This window comes from Macaca nemestrina, chromosome 9, assembly GCF_043159975.1.
Source record: "Macaca nemestrina isolate mMacNem1 chromosome 9, mMacNem.hap1, whole genome shotgun sequence".
Lineage (NCBI taxonomy): Eukaryota > Metazoa > Chordata > Mammalia > Primates > Cercopithecidae > Macaca > Macaca nemestrina.
Window position 1 is genome coordinate 65,560,068 of NC_092133.1, and position 18,892 is coordinate 65,578,959.

General features: G+C 49.5%; 1 protein-coding gene across 1 annotated transcript in view; it reads left to right on the forward strand.

Moving 5' to 3' along the window:
* The first annotated feature begins 2,949 nt into the window (after positions 1 to 2,949).
* Positions 2,950 to 18,892, forward strand: part of LOC105466098 (hexokinase domain containing 1) — a 46,745-nt gene continuing 30,802 nt past the window's right edge. Inside the window, exons 1-4 of the mRNA XM_011715034.2 lie at positions 2,950 to 3,116; positions 9,121 to 9,283; positions 15,140 to 15,288; positions 15,390 to 15,509. Coding sequence (XP_011713336.2) covers positions 3,054 to 3,116; positions 9,121 to 9,283; positions 15,140 to 15,288; positions 15,390 to 15,509 — 495 coding nt within the window. The 5' untranslated portion in view covers positions 2,950 to 3,053. The remainder of the gene's footprint in view (positions 3,117 to 9,120; positions 9,284 to 15,139; positions 15,289 to 15,389; positions 15,510 to 18,892) is intronic.

Sequence of the window (18,892 nt, forward strand, 5' to 3'; positions counted from 1 at the left end):
AGTTCGAATCCAGCCTGGGCAATGTAGCGAGAGTCTGTTTCTGAAACACATCAACTAGTGGGGAAATTAAGATAAATAATGTCATCACTTATGGCAGATGGTCTTCCCAGGATGTTATCCTCAGTGAGTGTGGACTAGGGCCTAGCATGCCCATTTCAGAACACCAACAGTTCCACCTGGTTTGGGGAACTGAATGGTTTGGGGAACTAAAGGTCAATCTTCGTTTGCTTGTGTAATAAAGGAGAAAGCTAAAAGTCATAGTCTGAGGGTAAATGGACTGAAAAGGATGGGGATTATCAATCTGGGAGACAGTTTTAATATGCTTATATCAATCGGAAAAAAGCATCTGAAGTAGTTTTAACCGAGCCTCCTCTGCACTGTGGGCTTAAGTGAGACCTGATGGCTCATCCACATGGCGATGGGTAGAGAGCACTGAATTCCAGCTCCTCAGGAGGCTGAGGCAGGAGAATTGCTCGAACCCAGGAGGTGGAGGTTGCAGTGAGCCGAGGTTGAGTCACTATACTCCAGCCTGGGCAACAGAGTGAGACTCTGTCTCAAAAAGAAAAAGAAAAAGATAAAGAAATTCTTAACAATCCAACAGAATGCTGCTGCTACTAATAAATCGATTGTGTATCTATTGAGTATCTACTGCGTGGAGAAAGCAGGGCAGGAGAGCCAATGTCATGTATTATGAGCTGGGCACTGGAATCAAACTCCAAGGATTGACCCCCTGCTGTCCTATTTATGGCTTTGTGATCACGTCACCTTTCTGGGCCTCGATTTTTTCTTTTTTTTTTTTTTTTTTTTTTTTTGAGACGGAGTCTCGCTATGTCGCCCAGGGTGGAGTGCAGTGGCCGGATCTCAGCTCACTGCAAGCTCCGCCTCCCGGGTTTTTACGCCATTCTCCTGCCTCAGCCTCCCGAGTAGCCGGGACTACAGGCGCCCACCACCTCGCCCGGCTAGTTTTTTGTATTTTTAGTAGAGACGGGGTTTCACCGTGTTAGCCAGGATGGTCTCGAACTCCTGACCTCGTGATCCGCCCGTCTCGGCCTCCCAAAGTACTGGGATTACAGGCTTGAGCCACCGTGCCCGGCCCGATTTTTTCATCTATAAAATAAGAGTGGGCCAGAAGCAGTGGCTCATGCCTGTAATTCCAACATTTTGGGAGGCTGAGGTGGGTAAATCACTTGAGCCCAGGAGTTTAAGACCAGCCTGGGCAACATGGCAAAACCCCATCTCTGCAAAAATTAGCTGGGCATGGTGCCACATGCCTGTAGTCCCAGCTACCCTGGGGACTGAGGTGGGAGGATCACCTGAGCCCCCAGAAGGTTGAGGTTGCAGCGAGTCATGATTCCACCACTGCATTCCAGCCTGGGGGACAAATGAGACCCTGTCTAAAAAGTAATAATAACGATAGTAATAAAAACAAAATGGGATTGGTACATGCTCCATCCATGTTAGCTGCGATTGTTAACACTGCTGCTTTTTGTTTCATGAGCCAGCCGATGACTGTGGGAAGAGTGCAAGGTTTTTTTTTTTTTTTTTTTTTTTGAGACGGAGTCTCACTCTGTCGCCTGGGCTGGAGTACAGTGGCCGGATCTCAGCTCACTGCAAGCTCCGCCTCCCGGGTTTACATCATTCTCCTGCCTCAGCCTCCCGAGTAGCTGGGACTACAGGCGCCCGCCACCTTGCCCGGCTAGTTTTTTGTATTTTTTTTTTTTTTTTTTTTTAGTAGAGACGGGGTTTCACTGTGTTAGCCAGGATGGTCTCAATCTCCTGGCCTCATGATCCGCCCGTCTCGGCCTCCCAAAGTGCTGGGATTACAGGCTTGAGCCACCGCGCCCGGCCTGAGTGCAAGGTTGATTGTACCCGCGTATCGGGTGCTTTCTGGGTCCTCCTCATGCCAAGTAAGAGGAGTGAGAAGTGAATGAATAAAACATCTCAGTGGCCTGAGACATTTCTCTCTCTCTCTTTTTTTTTTTTTTTTGAGATGGAGTTTTGCTCTTGTCACCCAGGCTGGAGTGCAACGGCACGATCTCAGCTCACTGCAACCTGTGCCTCCCAGGTTCAAGTGATTCTCCTGCTTCAGCCTCCCAAGTAGCGGGGATTACAGGCACCTGCCACCACTCCCAGCTAAGGTTTTTGTATTTTTAGTAGAGATGGGGTTTCACCATGTTGGCCAGGCTGGTCTCGAACTCCTGACCTCAGGTGATCCGCCAGCCTCGGCCTCCCCAAGTGCTGAGATTACAGGCGTGAGTTGCTGCACCTGGCTGGACTGAGACACTTCTTAAGTGTGACTTCCTTCTCTCCAGCAGTGATTCCCAGTGAGCACTGGTGACTTCAGTTCACTCTTTCTCAGGAATATTTTTTTCTGGGTCACTACCTGTGAACTAAAGGTTTTCTGGCTTAACATTGCGAACAGGTAAACATTTATTGATCATTTTCTGTTAACCATGGGCTATTAGTTAAGAGATCTGATCTGTCACAAATGGAAGAATCTGCCCCAACGTTCTTGAAATCCCGTTGACCAGGACGATGTTTAGTTTTAGTTAGGACAGCGCTTCTGAGGAGCAGGGGGTCACAGAGTCATGCCACCGGCATAAAAGACTAGAGAAAAGACTGCAAATGTGCAGAGCAGCTCCACGGGCTGAAGGTTGGCTTTGTTTCATGCTCAACTTTTCAGAAGATTTTCCTCGGCTGAGTGGGCTTGGGGGAGCCCCGGTTTGAGAGGGTTGCTCAGCAATGAGATTTGGTGGCACCCAATTCTCAAGTAGTCAAGCAACTCATCAATTCCCTGATTCCCCCTCCACTAACCCTCAGCAACCATCCAGAGCCTCCTATTAGACAATCAAGTGTGTGCCAGAGGGAGGGCCTAAAGGTTGGGGCGAAGTTTAATCATTGAACCAAGCAGGCTGGAGGTATTTAGTCCGCAGCACCTCGCTCCCCGGTAGGTCTGCCAGCCTGGACTGGAGGCGTGCAACACTCCAGAGTCGTGGGGGTGAGCACTGCACAGGAATCTCTGTCCATCTCAGGAGAAAGCAGACTTGGGGAAAATGTTTGCGGTCCACTTGATGGCATTTTACTTCAGCAAGCTGAAGGAGGATCAGATCAAGAAGGTAAGGAGGGCCCACGAAGCTGAGAGATGCCCAGCTCCTTCTTCATGGACAAAACTGATTCCCTTAAAAAAAAAAAAAAATCAGAGGGAGTTACGAGAGCTTATTAGAAAAGACACTGGGAGCATATGAGCAGTAAAAGACGCACTGAGGGTGGAGGGAGTAATTCTCCCACACTCCTGGGCATTGCGTTACTGTCCTGAACCTTACATTTCACTCGGAACTTCCTGGCAGGGGCTGGATGCGGAAGGGGGTGAGGAGAGTCTTTGGAAAGCTTGAAGAAGATTGTGTTTGTTGTAAGGGATGTTTGCTCGGAAAGGCCACACAGGCGAGGAGAATCATTTTCAAAGAAGTTTTAAGAAGTGTTGGGGCAGAAGGCTGGGCCAGTGGCTCACGCCTTTCATCCCAGCACTTTGGGAGGCCGAGGTGGGCGGATCACCTGAGGTCAGGAGTTTGAGACCAGCCTGGCCAACATGGTGAAACCCCGTCTCAACTAAAAATACAAAAATTAGCTGGGTGTGGTGGCAGGCGCCTGTAATTCCAGCTACTCAGGAGACTGAGGCAGGAGAATCGCTTGAACCCGGGAGGTGGAGGTTGCAGTGAGCCGAGATTGCACCACTGCACTTCAGCCTAGGGGACAAGAGCGAGACTTCATCTCAATCAAAAAAAAAAAAAAAAAAAAAAAAAAAAAGAGCTGTTGGGCAGATCTGTTTATTCATGTATTTGAAAGCATATAAATGTGGGCAGCAAGAGGGTGTGAGTTGTAATAGACAGTCACTGAAATATCTATTATTGGCACCTGCTATTTGCCACACCACTATTCATGGTGTGCATTATTTTGTCACTCTGCTCAGGGAACTTGTCTACTAAATTCATTCCAAAGTGGGCTGGTTAAAGGTTGCCAAGGGTCAACAGGAGGGAACCAGAGTTCTTTCCAGGCAGCTAAAATGAGCCCAGTCTGCTACTCTGGCCACACCAGCTGAATGTCAGGGCCCTGGGCAAAAAGCATCTCTCAACGTTCAGATGACAGAAGTCCTCCTAGCAGGAGGACTTAGCCAAGGTCACCAAGTATTTAGGATGGAATGAGGATTAAACCCAAGTTGGCTGACTCTTCCTTCAGTGCTCTTTCTGCTGTGCCGTGACACCCTCCTGCTTTCAAAATGAGCAAGGAGGCCGGGCGCTGTGGCTCACGGCTGTAATCTCCGTACTCTGGGAGGCTGAGATGAGCAGATCTCATCTCAAACTTGAGGCCAGGAGTTTGAGACCAGCCTGGGCAACATGGAGAAACCCCATCTCTACAAAACATGTAAAAATTAGCCAGGCGTGGTGGTGCGTGCCTACAGTCCCAGCTACTCGGGAGGCTGCGGTGGGAGGATGGCTTGAGTCCGGGAGATTGCGCTACTGCACTCCAGCCTGGGTGACAGAGTGAGACCCTGTCTGAAAAAAAGGAAAGAAAAGAAAAAAGAAAGCCAAGCGTGGTGGCTCATGCCTATAATCCCAGTACTTTGGGAGGCCGAGGTGGATGGATCACCTGAAGTCAGGAGGTCGAGACCAGCCTGGCCAACATGGTAAAACCCCATGTCTACTAAAAAATTCAAAAATTAGCCAGGCATGGTGGAGTGTGCCTGTAATCCCAGCTACTCGGGAGGCTGAGGCAGGAGAATCGCTTGAACCCAGGAGGCAGAGGTTTCAGTGAGCTGAGATCGCGCCATTGCACCCCAGCCTGGGCAACAGAATGAGACTCCCTCTCAAAACAAAACAAGACAGAGAGAGACAGAGAGAGAGAGGAAGTGAGGCCCCTTATAGCCCTCAGGTACTTGGTGGGATAAACTCCCGCTAAATTCTATTCATTAGAGAGTTGAATTAGAGGTGGTAGCAAATTTAAAATTTAACACGGTAAAGCAATCCAGTGTTGATTAGATTCACAGAGCCCTCTACTGGCTACTTAAGGAGGTGCTGTCTAGGAATCCACTTTCTTTTGTTACCTGCTTAGTAAAGAAAGATAAAACTTGCAGGTGTCTCTCCCACCCCCAAGAGGGAATCTTTGGAACCCTGAAATCTTTGATTCTGCAAACTTATTTCATTTCCTTGGGCCCCTTTGTGTTGGTTAACCTTTTGTACCCTAGATCAGGCGGGCCATGTTTGTCCACAAGCCCAGGTGCAGGCTCAGGAGCAGCCTGTGATGGGAAATGCAGCCTCTGCTGATGGGCTCCAGTTCCTTCTGGAAGGACAGTCAGCCTTTTTCAACGCCTGGAGCTGACCTCCCTCTCCCCGTGGGAGGTGAGAAAGTTGGAAGCACTTTTACAGCCACCTTAAGCAAGTGCCCCAGGAAGTCTCTGGGGTAGTGTGGGAGGCTGGTTTATGGCTGCTGGGCTGAGTCATGGTTCTGAGAACACTCCTCCCAACACGGGGTGAAAACACACCCGGTCAAAAGGCACAGCTCTTTTCTCTGCCCCTTCTTTGTCTCTGTGCTTCCTGCCTCTAGAATTGTCCAGATCCTGGGCCAGACTTGCCTGCAAGGGTTACTACTGAGACCCTGGAACAATTTCTAAAAATCTCCCATACCAGCATGGAAACAAAAATAAAACAAAATGAAAAAAGGAACATAGAAACCACTCTGACAGATTCTTTTCCAGTTCAATATATTGACATTATTTGACCTATTGATAGCACCAGGCCAGACCTGGTCGCTGACCTGCAGATTGTTCATCCATAGGAAAACTGGGAGGTTTTCAATGTGTATTTTTTACAGCTCTGTATGTCAACATTACAAAAAGTGGAACTGTTACTTATAATTCCACCTTTAATTTACTTTTAATCTCAAACACCTTCATATTTGCTGGGTGGAAGCCTTCCTAGTTTTTCTTCATCCTGTATGTTTTTAGTTATGTTGATAAGGTACATACAGTTCTGAACCGCTTTCCTCACTTACTGTTGTAGTGTAACCACTTATGTAGATTGCTTCATTATCATCATAATTATCATTACAATGTCTTCCTAATATCCAATCAAGTGGTTATGCCATCATGTATTTAACCTTTTCCCTTTCTTCTTTTTTTTTTTTTTTTTTTGAGATGGAGTCTCGCTCTGTCACCCAGGCTGGAGTGCAATGGTGCAATCTTGGCTGACTGCAACCTCTGCCTCCTGGGTTCAAGTGATTCTCCTGCCTCAGCCTCCCAAGTAGCTGGGATCACAGGCACCAGCCACCATGCCCGGATAATTTTTGTATTTTTAGTTGAGACAGAGTTTCACCAGCTTGACCAGGTTGGTCTCGACCTCCTGACCTCAGGTGATCCACCCACCTCGGCCTCCCAAAGTGCTAGGATTACAGGTGTGAGCCACATCACCCAGCCTTGGTAGAGATTTATGGTTCTCCATAGTCAGGATTATTTCCTGAGAATAGGTTCCGGAAATGAAAGCCCTGGGTCAAAGAGCAGAATCTTTTTATGACTCTCGATTCATAATGTGAGACCTTTGGACGAGATGACCTCTAAGACCCCTCCAGCTCCCACCTTCTGTAATTCAGCAGCTCTGAGTCTTGAATGTTTGAATTTGCTCTTTCTAAGTGAAACGCACCGCTGGTTGGTTTTCTTGCTTGGAAGATACCTCTCATGATGGTTTGTGCATCTCTCCAAAAGTGGGCTTGGTTTTCTGCAGCCGCGGTACTCTCCCTTAGTGCCTGGGACGCGTGTCCCTGGTTATACATACCCCACATGACTTGTTTGGATTGAAAATAGGTGCTTTTTGTCCCAACATATGTTTCACTTTTCCCTTCTAACAACTGTTCCTGGTGCTGTGGGAGATACAGAAAATCAACAAGAAACTGTTACTGAGTTGACATTCTTTCGGTCATAACCTTAACTTACTGAAAGAGCAGCAGCAAACCAAGTGCTCGATGACCCCGTTAAGCCCCAGTCGCAAATGACCCCAACTGGGCCTCAAAAAACAGGACTTACACAGAAGGGATAATATTGTGTGGATGCCTGGAGTTTTTCATACTCTCAGGCTAAGCAAAAATGATCAGTAGGTTCAGGGGCACTGTGTGAGGGCCCTTCGGGTAGGAAAGAATCAAGTTCGGTTCCCACGTAGAGTGTCCCACCCTTCCCCAACCCCAGTTACTGGGGTCACGTCCTTTGCATCCAGTTTTCTTGGTTTGTGTGTGGCTGTGCCAACCAATTAGTCATAAACAGCCTTAGGGGAGCAGGAAGTCCTTAATGAAGCCTGACCTGGTTCCATCCTGTTTTCTCAAATATGCTGAAAGCTCAATTGTCCTTTTTTGCTAATGGCTGTCTGATGATTTTCTGGTCTTTCTCTGGCCCCCAAGTCCCTGGAGCCGTGGGACCATTTCAGTGTCTTGGGTCTTTTCATTGTCACGGGACTGAGCTGGGTCCTAGCCTCTGAGGCCTAGTGGATGGCCGGGGCCCTGTCCTAGCCTGAAGGTAATGAGAGCCCTGTGCATTTGGTATCATTTGTCTGTCAGGCTTATGCATCCCCCACAGAGCTGTGAGCCAAAGCCAGGCCATGGGGGTAAGGGATCTGGAGACTATGTTACAGTCCCACATAGCCGCAGCTCTGCAGCCCTCTCCCCTCACCTCTCACTTGGGGACAAGAACTTTGGCCTTATGTGGCTGCCTCAAAGGGACGATGTGGCGATGAGAATAGGTGACATACATGGATGCACTTTGTAGACAGTAGCACGTGTTCTTCACCCTGGATAAAATGCCCTTTCACCAGGAATGTACCTGGGATAGAACCTCCTGTCACCTGGAGGGTGGAGAGTGCTCAGTATAGAAACAGGGCTGGCAAGAATGGGGCGCATATGCCCTTGTCTTTCCTCCTGCCCCCATCAATAATCCATCCCAGTGAGCCCGGGGCTCCAGACTGCCAGCACCAATTGATTAGTGTTAATTAGTGTGAGGGAGGAAACTTTGCTGCCATCCCTGATGTGACTTATTACTGTCAAGAGGACTGAGTATAGCCATAGTGATTTGTATAACTTCCCTCCTTTGGGTATGGTCTTCTGTCCCTGTTTCCTGGTTACATGAGTGAGATCCACTCATTATCAATAGCAATTTGAGCTGACTTTAAAAATTCAGCTTTATCTTAACTACAACAACTCAGTTAAACCAAAATGGACATTTATGGCTGGGTGAGGTGGCTCACGCCTGTAATCCCAGCACTTTGGGAGGCCCAGGCGTGTGGATCACTTGAGGTCAGGAGTTCAAGACCAGCCTGGCCAGCATAGTGAAACCCCATCTCTACTAAAAATACAAAAAAGCCCACAAAAACCAAAAAAGTAGTCAGACGTGATGGCACCTGCCTGTAATACCAGCTACTCAGAACGCTGAGGCAGGAGGATCGCTTGAACCTGGGAGGTGGAGGTTGCAGTAAGCCGAGATCTTACCACTGCACTCCAGCCTGGGCAACAGAGTGAGACTCCGTCTCAAATAAAGGGGCGGGGCGGGGGTGGGGTGGAATTTAAAGGACTAGATTTTAGACATTGCTTTTGGAAACTGAATTTAGTTCTGAGCTTCCTGGCAGCCAATAAACAAAGAGAAACCTGTTTGGTTATATCTGTGATCATCATTGGATGAAAGCAAGCTTCCACGTTTAGGACTCCACGATTCAAGCTCTAGCTGGCCTTTTTCGGTGGAGAGGAATGGGACACTGATGAGGGCCCTGAACTGGGAATCGGAAACCCTGAATCCTTCTTAGTTTCTGCCTCTTCCTTGTCTCATCCGAATAATGGAGGAATCATTTTCTCCTCAGTCTGCCCTTCAGAGGAGTGACTCCACACCTTCTCAGCCTTCCGTTCCATTCTGCTTTCCCAACTCCCTTCCCTGTCCTCTGCCTGATGAGGGGTCAGATAGGGAGCCTTTGGGAATCCACATCTCCATGCTGTCCCCAGAGTCAGGGACGCAGCTTGCTGAGGGATGTCGGGGGTTACGGCCTCGGCTGGAGGGCGAGGGCCCCTAGCAGCGCCCCCTGGTGGCGGTGTCTGTTCCAGGTGGACAGGTTCCTGTATCACATGCGGCTCTCCGATGAAACCCTTTTGGACATCATGAGGCGGTTCCGAGCAGAGATGGAGAAGGGCTTGGCGAAGGACACGAACCCCACGGCCGCGGTGAAGATGCTGCCCACCTTCGTCAGGGCCATTCCTGATGGTTCCGGTGAGTGCAGTCGTCCGCTGCCAGGGTCCCCGGCTCCTCTTGGCCGATGGGTATCTAAAGTACCTAAGGTTTGCCCCGTACCTTGGCTTCTCTCTCTAACCCTCTCTCTGCCGTCCAGCCCTCCCCACCCCTCTGTGCTTCAGTCCTGCTGAATCCCTCTTGGTTCTGCAGCCCCAAGGCACCTTGGCTTCTCTGCCCATCGTGGCCGCACACATCTGCTCCCTCTCCTCCCGGAGCATCTCCGTGTTCTTCCCTGGTGAGCATCAACATGGCTTTTCCATCTCAGCGTCGCGGTCCTTGCCTCCATCTACGAAGTATCCCGAGCTGGGCTGGGTGCTTGTCAGGGCACTTGTCACTTTGCAGTGTCCCCACTCTGAGTCTCCACCAAATTAACCACTCAATCCATGGGTCCAAGGTCTCACTCACCACAGTGTTCCCAGCACCTAGTAGAGTGCTAGGTGCATGCCAGGCCCTGATATATTTGTCGAATGAGTAATAAATGGTGCTGGCTCCTAGGTATCTAAATTCTAGGCCATAGAGTATGAGTAATGGAAGCAAGAATGATGTAGTAGAAATCATATTCAATGATAATTCAACAAACCTGGGTCTGAGGTCCAGCTCTGTCACTCTCAGTGAACCTAGGCAAGTGTTTAGCCTCAGTTTGCCCATCTGTAGAATGAGAAATGGCCCATGTATCTGTTTCCTATGACTGCTGTGATGTATTACCACAATCCCAGTGGCTGAAAGCAATCAAATATATTCTCTGACAGTTCTGGTGGACGGAAGTTTGCAATGGGTCTCACTGGGCTAAAATTCAGGTGTTGGCAGGGCTGCATTCCTTCTGGAAGCTTGAGGGGAGAATCCGTTTCCTTGGCTTTTCCAGCTTCGAGAGGCCACCTGCATCCTTGAGGCATGCCTCTTTCTGTTCTCAAAGCCAGCAATATAGCCTCTTCAGGTCCCTCTCTGACCTGACCTTCTGCCTCCTTTCAACATTTAAAGATCCTGTGATCACATTAGTCATGCTTAGATAATCCCGGATAATCTCCCAACCTCAAGGTCAGCTGATGAGCAGTTTTGATCCCATCTGCAACCTTAATTCCCTTTTGCCTTGCACCCTCAGATATTCACAGAATCTGGGGATTAGGATATGAGCATCTTTGTGGAGGGGTGGGGTGGACATTGTTTTGCCTACAATGGCCTAGAACTCTCTAGAGAGGATCTATGAGGTTCAATCCAACTCTTCCATTCTCAGCCTCTGGATGAAGCCATAAGAGGGAAAAGGGCTGCTACTGGCCAGGTGTGGTGGCTTACGCCTATAATCCCAGCACTTTGGGAGGCTGAGGAGGGCAGATCACTTGAGGTCAGAAGCTTGAGACCAGCCTGGCCAACATGGTGAAACCCCACCTGTACTAAAAATACAACAATTAGCCAGGTGTGATGGCATGCACCTGTAATCCCAGCTACTCAGGAGGCTGAGGCAGGAGAATCACTTGAATCTGGAAGGCGGAGGTTGCAGTGAGCTGAGATTGCACCACTGCACTCCAGCCTGGGTGACAGAGTGAGACTCCATCAAAAAAGAAAGAAAGAAAGAGAGAAAGAGAGGAAAGAAAGAGAGAAAGAGAGGAAAGAAAGAGAGAAAGAAAGGAAAGAAAGAGAGAGAGAAAGGAAGAAAGAAAAAAAGAAAGAAAGAAAGAAAGAGAAAGAGAGAGAGAGAAAGAAAGAGGGCTGCCATTTACTGAGCAACCACTGCGGTCATAGGGTGCTAGGGACTCGCTGAGCCACGTATTTCCTGTGACAACCCTGTTCAGACAGAACCACCAAGGATCAAGGGGTTTCTCCCATGTCAGGGTCCCAGTGCTCAAACCGAGTTCGTGAAAGAACCTTGGGGCTCTTGCTACAAGGGGCCAGGGACCTCTGGGCCCAGGGACCTCAGCACAATAGAATCACTGGCAAGATGCTTTGTGTGGCAAGAGCAGGGACTGAGGTTTGGGAGCTCTCAGGCGGCTTTGATGGAATTAGCTGAGTTCCAGACCTCTCTGGAGCAATGCCTGGATCAAGGTAGCTTGGCTCTGCTGGTTGAGAGGCCCTGGGACACTGCACTGGGAAAGGCCCTGTGCCCTCACTTGTGGGGAGGTGCTTCGAGTGGACAGTGCCCTGTCCTGGAGGGATGTGAGCTTCGGAGAGAGACAGCCCTACTTTGAAATCTTGGCTCTGTCCTTGCCACAGCTTGACGACAGTGCTGGAACGTGTCCTTGACAGGGCATCTGGGGCCCCTGGGAGGAAGCACCTGAGTCATGTGGGGAGCACCAGGGCTAAGTCCACTTGGCTTCCTGGACTGAGGTCCCTCCTCCAGATACAGACAAGGTGTGTCCCCGGAAGCAAGGGAAGGTAGCCTTTGAGGGTCTAGAGGCTACGGGATAGGCGGTGTCCTCCTGGCCCTAGCTGCGTCTGAAGGTTCAGAAGTGAAAGTAACTAAGTCATAGAAACTCTCTCTTCCTTAGCCAGGAAGATGCCCAGCTCCCCATCCCCGTCTCCGCAGAGCCTCTCACCACACAAAGCATCTTGCCAGTGATTCTGTTGTGCTGAGGTCCCTGGGTCCAGAGTTCCTAATAAGCCAGGTGTTCTTGGTAAATCCCGGCACCGTACATGATTGTCAGGATTTAATGAGATCATGTGAATGGCATGCTTTAAAATCTCTAAAATCTTGTCCCAAGTCCTCCATAGCTCTTGTGAGCTGGTGATATAATTTCATGATTACCAACAAAAAACAAAACTTGCTGAGTGCGGTGGCTCACGCCTGTAATCCCAGCACTCTGGGAGGCCGAGGTGGGCGAATCACAAGTTCAGGAGATCGAGACCATCCTGGCTAACACGGTGAAACCCCGTCTCTACTAAAAATATGAAAAATTAGCCGGGCGTGGTGGCGGGGGCCTGTAGTCCCAGCTACTTGGGAGGCTGAGGCAGGAGAATGGCGTGAACTGGGGAGGCAGAGTTTGCGGTGAGCTGAGATCGCGCCACTGCACTCCAGCCTGGGCGACTGAGTGAGACTCCGTCTCAAAAACAAAACAAAACAAAAAAACTCTCCTAATTCCTTATGGCATCTGTCTCAGAAATGTATGCAGTTTCCAGAGAAGTCCTGAGTTTGCCTACTCCCATCAGGACCTACCCGTGAGGGAGTTACCTGTTTGAGCCTTAGTTACCACCCAGCCTTTTGGTCAGGGGGCTGCAGTGGTCTGTTCTGACAGGATCAAGTGCCTTGAAAGTGCTGTGTTCATACTGGAGCCTTCTCTGCCAGTCATGGAAGGGGCATGGGAAGAGTGAGGGTGGTTGTGATTCTCTAGCTTGACCCCTGCTGGCTCTGTTCCAGACCTTAGCCTCCAGTCAGCCTCCAAGGCCACATAGGCCTTGGGGATGAGCCCAGGAGCCCTGAGGTCGTCAGCCTGGAACCTGGAGTGTTTCCTAATACACACTTTCCCAGCCCCTCCCCCTGGGGACTCTGAATCTCCAGGAATCTCCACATTCAGCCACCGTGCGTCTTTGGGAGACTCTGTACTGGGGAAGGGGAGGGAGTGAAGGCATGAGCCCCCACAGTGACTTAGGAGAAGGGAACCAACCATTGGTGTCCAAGGCAGGTCATGGAGGGTCCTCTGGAGCAGGCAGATTGGCCAAAGGAATCTACCCCACTTGGGATGCTGTTTTTCTTTTACTTTCTTTTCAGAAACAAGGTCTCCCTCCGTCGCCCAACCTGGAGTGCAGTGGAGCCATCATAGATCATTGCAGCCTTGACCTCGTAGGCTCAAGTGATCCTCCTGCTTCAGCCTCCCAAGTAGCTGGGACTACAGGTGCATGCCACTACACCCAGCTGACTTTTTGTCTTTTGTTTTGTAGAGACAGGGTTTTACCATGTTGACCAGGCTGGTCTTGAACTCTTGGCCTCAAGGGATTAATTCTCCTGCCTGGGCCTCCCAAAGTTCTGGGACTACAGGTGTGAGCCACTGTGCCTGGCTGGGGATGTTTTCTTGATGTCTGTGAAGACCCCGAGGTCCCACAGACCGCTGTTGCCTGGGCAGGTCCTCCCTCTCCCAGGGTCCACTGGTTCCTTTTTTCTGGGGTCAGAGACAGAAGGGATCACACCGTGTGGCTTCCATGAAATGGCACCTCGAGCCACTGTTGGAGTGCGGTGTTTGATAGTGATCACCGTGCGGGTGATGGGAGTGGGAAGTTTCTGCACCGACGCTGGCCAGGTCTCAGCACATCCCCTCCCATCCGATGGCAGCACAGCAGCCTCTTCTTTTGTTAAACCCTCAGTCTATTCTGGTTGATGTTAGAGGCATTTGTCCCCAAAATCTCAGATCTTGGCATTCCCTAGCTTAAAATCTTTCTGCGGCTCCCTTTCACCTTCCAGATAAAGCCCGAGATCCTTGGGGTGGGATAGCTTTTCCAAATCCCTCCAAATTTAACCTGAGAACCACCTTCCAACCTCATTTCTACGACAGCTGCCCTCCTTTGGCAAAAGCACACTCACTCCTATTGGATGCTGTCTCATTCCTTTGCCCATGGTTCCTCCCCCTGGGACCCCCGCTCCCCGCAGCCTGGCAGCCGGACTCCTGCTCACCCTTCAACACTCAGCTCTGTGTCCCCTCCCTGGAGAGCCAGCTGCCTTTGACTCCCAGCTTTGATCTGGGTATCTCTCCCCGTGCCTCTCACAATCTGAGCACTGGTCCTACTATATGGAAATGGCTGATTTATGTGCCTGTATTTCGGATCAGTTTCCCAGGGAGCACATCGTCTTTCATCTGTACATCCCTAGCACCTGACTCATGTTACTCAGCACAGAGTAGATGCTCAGTAAATGTGTGGACATAGGTTGTGTGATCTACCCTACTTCCTACACAGCAAGACAGCGTCTGGGAGAACCGTCTTGCTTGGTGCATAATAAATACTAATAAAAGTTGCATAGGATTAACTCCCTGAATTCCCTCACCGAATTGATAAACGGCTCCATCAGCTCCTTTGCGGCTGATCTGGGAAGGTAAGAATTTCCAGATGTCTCCACAAAAATGAAAAAATCGAGCTGGCTGCACCTTTGCTACTCTAACTATGGTCTATAGACCAGCAGCAGCAGCAGCATCACCATGTTAGTCAGGCTGTTCTTGAACTGCTGACCTCAGGTGATCTCCCCGCCTCAGCCTCCCAAAACGCTGGGATTACAGGCATGAGCCGCTGCACCCAGCCTCCACCTTTCAATTAATGGCATCTGTCTTGGGCTGGGCTGGGTCATGTTCCAATTTCTCCTTTTGGAGTGGCTCTGGCCTAAAAAGTTCAGCATCCTTGGCACCTCAAGGGCCATCGTTTGGTCCCTGTCTCCTCTCCCCTCCAGGAGTGTTTTCCCTCTGCCCATAGGATCATGGGCTGCAGGAAGCTGGCTGCTCCTCGCTGCACACCTGTCTTCCCCCTCATACCTTTATCCGAGTTTCCCCAGGCTGGGAGTACCCGCTGTCTTCCCGGTGATGGCATCCCAGGATGGGCTCCACTGTCGAGGCCACCTCTCATACCACCTGCAAGGACTGTGCTCACACTGGCCTTCTCCAGCGGAAATGCGCCTTCCTGCAGCATGAGCCAGTGGGTTGGGCTCAGGCTGCAGAGTCAGGCAGACTTAGTTCACATCTCAGCTCTGCGCCTTACCTCGAGGGCTCTGAGAAATGGCCATAGTCCTCAGCCTTGGCTAATGGGCATAATGATACCGAGTGGTTGTAAGATTTGATGACGTTGATTATATGTCCACCCTGTAATGCAGAGCTTGCCGTATCTGTAGTAGACCCTCAATAAATGGAAACTGAATTTGTTTCTTAATAGAAAATGGGGAGTTCCTTTCCCTGGATCTCGGAGGGTCCAAGTTTCGAGTGCTGAAGGTGCAAGTCGCTGAGGAAGGGAAGCGACATGTGCAGATGGAGAGTCAGTTCTACCCAACACCCAATGAAATCATCCGTGGGAACGGCACAGAGGTACCTGGCAGGTGGCTCCTGTGACAGCAGGGAAGGCGGTGGCATCTGTGTGTGGGGAAACCACACCTTAGCCCACGTCCTTTGCTTTCTCTTCTCTGCAGCTGTTTGAATATGTAGCAGACTGTCTGGCAGATTTCATGAAGACCAAAGATTTAAAGCATAAGAAATTGCCCCTTGGCCTAACTTTTTCTTTCCCCTGCCGACAGACTAAACTGGAAGAGGTAAGGCCAGAGCCCGCGGAGGGAAGCAGCTGTGCAGGAGTTGGGGCTTGCGGAATGCGGGCACGGGCGGGAGTCAGGCTGCTCGCAGGAGAGAACAGCAGGAGCTTTCTTGTTTGTCTTTTTCTTTTCTTTTTGTTCATGACGGGGCGTCAGCGTGAGGCAGAGAACTTGTTAACGCAGTGGCCTTGATTTTATGATTAACGTGGGCACAGCTCGGGAAAGTGAAATGCGTTTCAGTAACTCTGAAACCTTGGTGTGAGGAATTCCTTGGAGGGCTTGTTTTAAGCACAGACTGCTGGGCCTACTGGAATCAGTGTTTCTGCAAGGAGGCCCTAAATTCGCCTCCCGGACAGGTTCCCAGGAGATGTGATGCTGCCTGAGGCCTGCACTTAGGACCACTGACATAGCCAACTAGAAGAAGCGTGGGAAGGCTGGGGACTCTCTCCCTGTCGTGAGCCCTCAGGAGGAGGATTAGAATGGGGACACTAGAGTGAGAATGTTCTGGAGCAGACACAGAGCCTGGGATACACAGTCTCAGCTGTGCCACCTGCCAGGTGGGGGTTCCTGGTAACTCATCTGTGTGTGTCTCAGTTTTCAGTCTGTAAGCAGGAGGACGCTAACCCGATCTTATGTGAATAAAGACAGCAAATAAGGGGACGTTCTGTGAAGAGTCTAGTCTCCCCGGGCCAGTCCTGTGTGGGTTGGGGACGCTGATCAATCTCCTCCTGGCCCTTCTGGTTATGATGCCCAGCTGACAGTCACATGGGCCTCCTTGGGATGTGCTTGATATTGCCAGCTTGAGTCGCTTATTGGTGTGGAATAGTGAAAGGGAATGAGCTTCCACGTTCCGCACACATGGCTGCGAATCATGGTTCAGGACAAATTGTGTCCCCTTGGACCAGTTCCTTAATTTCATGAGCCTCTTGTTTTCTCTTTGAGAAAATTTTATTTATTTTTATTTTTTTCTTTGTTGAGATGAAGTCTCACTATGTTGCCCAGGCTGGTCTCAAACTCCTGGGTTTAAGTGATCTGCCTGCCTCTGCCTCCCAAAGCGTTGGGATTACAGGCATGGGCCATTGTGTCCCGCCTTGTTTTCTCATTTGTAAAGCAGATAATCATATCTGCTTGTTGGGCTGAGGTGAAACTTAGGCAAAGCATTTGTAAAGCATCCAACACTGTGGTTGGGCCTTACACAGTAGCTGCTAGGCTGTGGTGACTGTCCCTGGATTACTTGGCTCTTTGTGCTTTTGTATCTTATCCCTAAATTCAACAGAGGTTTTTGGAGGGCAAGTAGTGCCCGCCAAGGGCACAGACCTTCCCCACCAAGGTCTCTCACAATGTGTTGTGTTTAATAGGTGCTTGATAACTATCTGACAGTTGAAAGGTGTCAATCAGTTATTTGATTCTATCGTGGGAATTTGCCCTCATCTGTATAGAGGACAGGCTGAGTTTTACTTTTTCATTCTTTTATAAAGAAAGGATTGAGAAAATAATATAAAGAAGATTCCAGAGGCCTGACATGGTGGCTTATGCCTATAATCCCAGCACTCTGGGAGGCTGAGGTGGGAGGATTGCTTGAGCCCGGGAGGTCCAGGCTGCAGTGGGCTGTGATCACTCCACTGCACTCCAGCAGCGTAGGCCACAAAGCGAGACTCCATCTCTAAAACAAGCAGCCAGGTGCGGTGGCTCATGCCTATAATCCCAGCACTTTGGGAGGCCGAGGGGGGTGGATCACCTGACATCAAGAGTTCAAGACCAGCCTGGCCAACATGGTGAAACCTCGTCTCTATTAAAAATACAAAAATTAGCTTGGCCTGGTGGCGGGCTTCTGTAATCCCAGCTATTCAGGATGCTGAGGCAGGAGAATTGCTTGAACCCAGGAGGTGGAGGTTGTGGTGAGCTGAAATCACGCCACTGCATTCCAGCCTGGGTGACAGCGCGAGACTCTGTCACAAACAAACAAAAAACAACAACAAGAAAACATACAAAAAAGTTTCCAGGGAATGTTTGGGTGAGGCCAAGTGGAGCCGGCTGGCAGAGAGAGGTCCCAGGAGTGAGTAGACGTGTGTCAGGGGTTTGGGAATCAGCGCCTGGCTGGATCCTGTAGTGTGGGTGGTGGAATGAGTGTGCCAGCTGCTCTTATTCGAGAGCTCTGCAACAGAGAATCCAGGAAGAAGGAAGAAAATTCTCAAGCTCTGTGAGAATTCATTCAACTTTGAGAATTAAACGCACATGCTTTCTTGATAGCTTGGCAGCGGAGGATGTGAACGTATGGTTTATCCATCCAGGATTTTGTCATTTATCTATGTTGAATACCCACCAACATCTTTCTCAATAATAACGATAAAAACACGTACCTCGGGTTTTGACACTGTACCTCACACTGTGCCAAATGCTTTATGCACATTATCTTGTTAAATCCCCCAAACAATTCTATGAGGTAGATATGATTATCTTCATTCTATATTTGAGAAACATTGCGGCTCAGGGAGGTTAAGAGACTTGCACAAAGCCACAACCAAGAGTAGCCCACCCCAAGCTCATAAGCTCCCCAACCACAGTGCCTTTCCAGAAAGACACCACTTTAGAACCTCAATGAAAATGGCAGCAGGTGCCTGAAAACATTTTGATTTTTTTTTTTTTTTTTTTTTTTAGCTCTGTTGCCCAGGCTAGAGTGCAGTGGTGCGGTCTTGGCTCACCACAACCTCCATCTCCCGGGTTCAAGCAATTCTCCTGTCTCAGCCTCCCGAGTGGCTGGGATTATAGGTGCCCGCCACCACACCCAACTAATTTTTGCATTTTTAGTAGAGACAAGGTTTCACTAAGTTGGCCAGGCTTGTCTTGAATGCCTAACTTCAGGTGATCCTCCTGCTTCAGACTCTCAAAGTGCTGAGATTGCAGGTGTGGTGAGCCACTGTGCCCGGCCCATTTTGACCCGTTTAGTGTCATATCACAATAAAGATTTTTCAGGTAAAATTTAAACTAAGGAAGGGCATTTAATTATATCAAGGAGAGGCCGGACACAGTGGCTCATGCCTGTAATCCCAGCACTTTGGGAGGCCGAGGAGAGCGGATCACATGAGGTCGGGAGTTCGAGACCAGCCTGACTTCTTTTTTTTATTCTTATTTTTGAGGGAACAGAAAGTCTTTTTAAAAATTTATTATTATTATTATTATTATTATTATTATACTTTAAGTTCTAGGGTACATGTGCACAACATGCAGGTTTGTTACATATGTATACATGTGCCATGTTGGTGTGCTGCACCCATTAACTCGTTATTTACGTTAGGTATATCTCCTAATGCTATCCCTCTGCCTTTCCCCCTCCCCACAATAGGCCCCAGTGTGTGATGTTCCCCTTCCTGGGTCCAAATGATCTC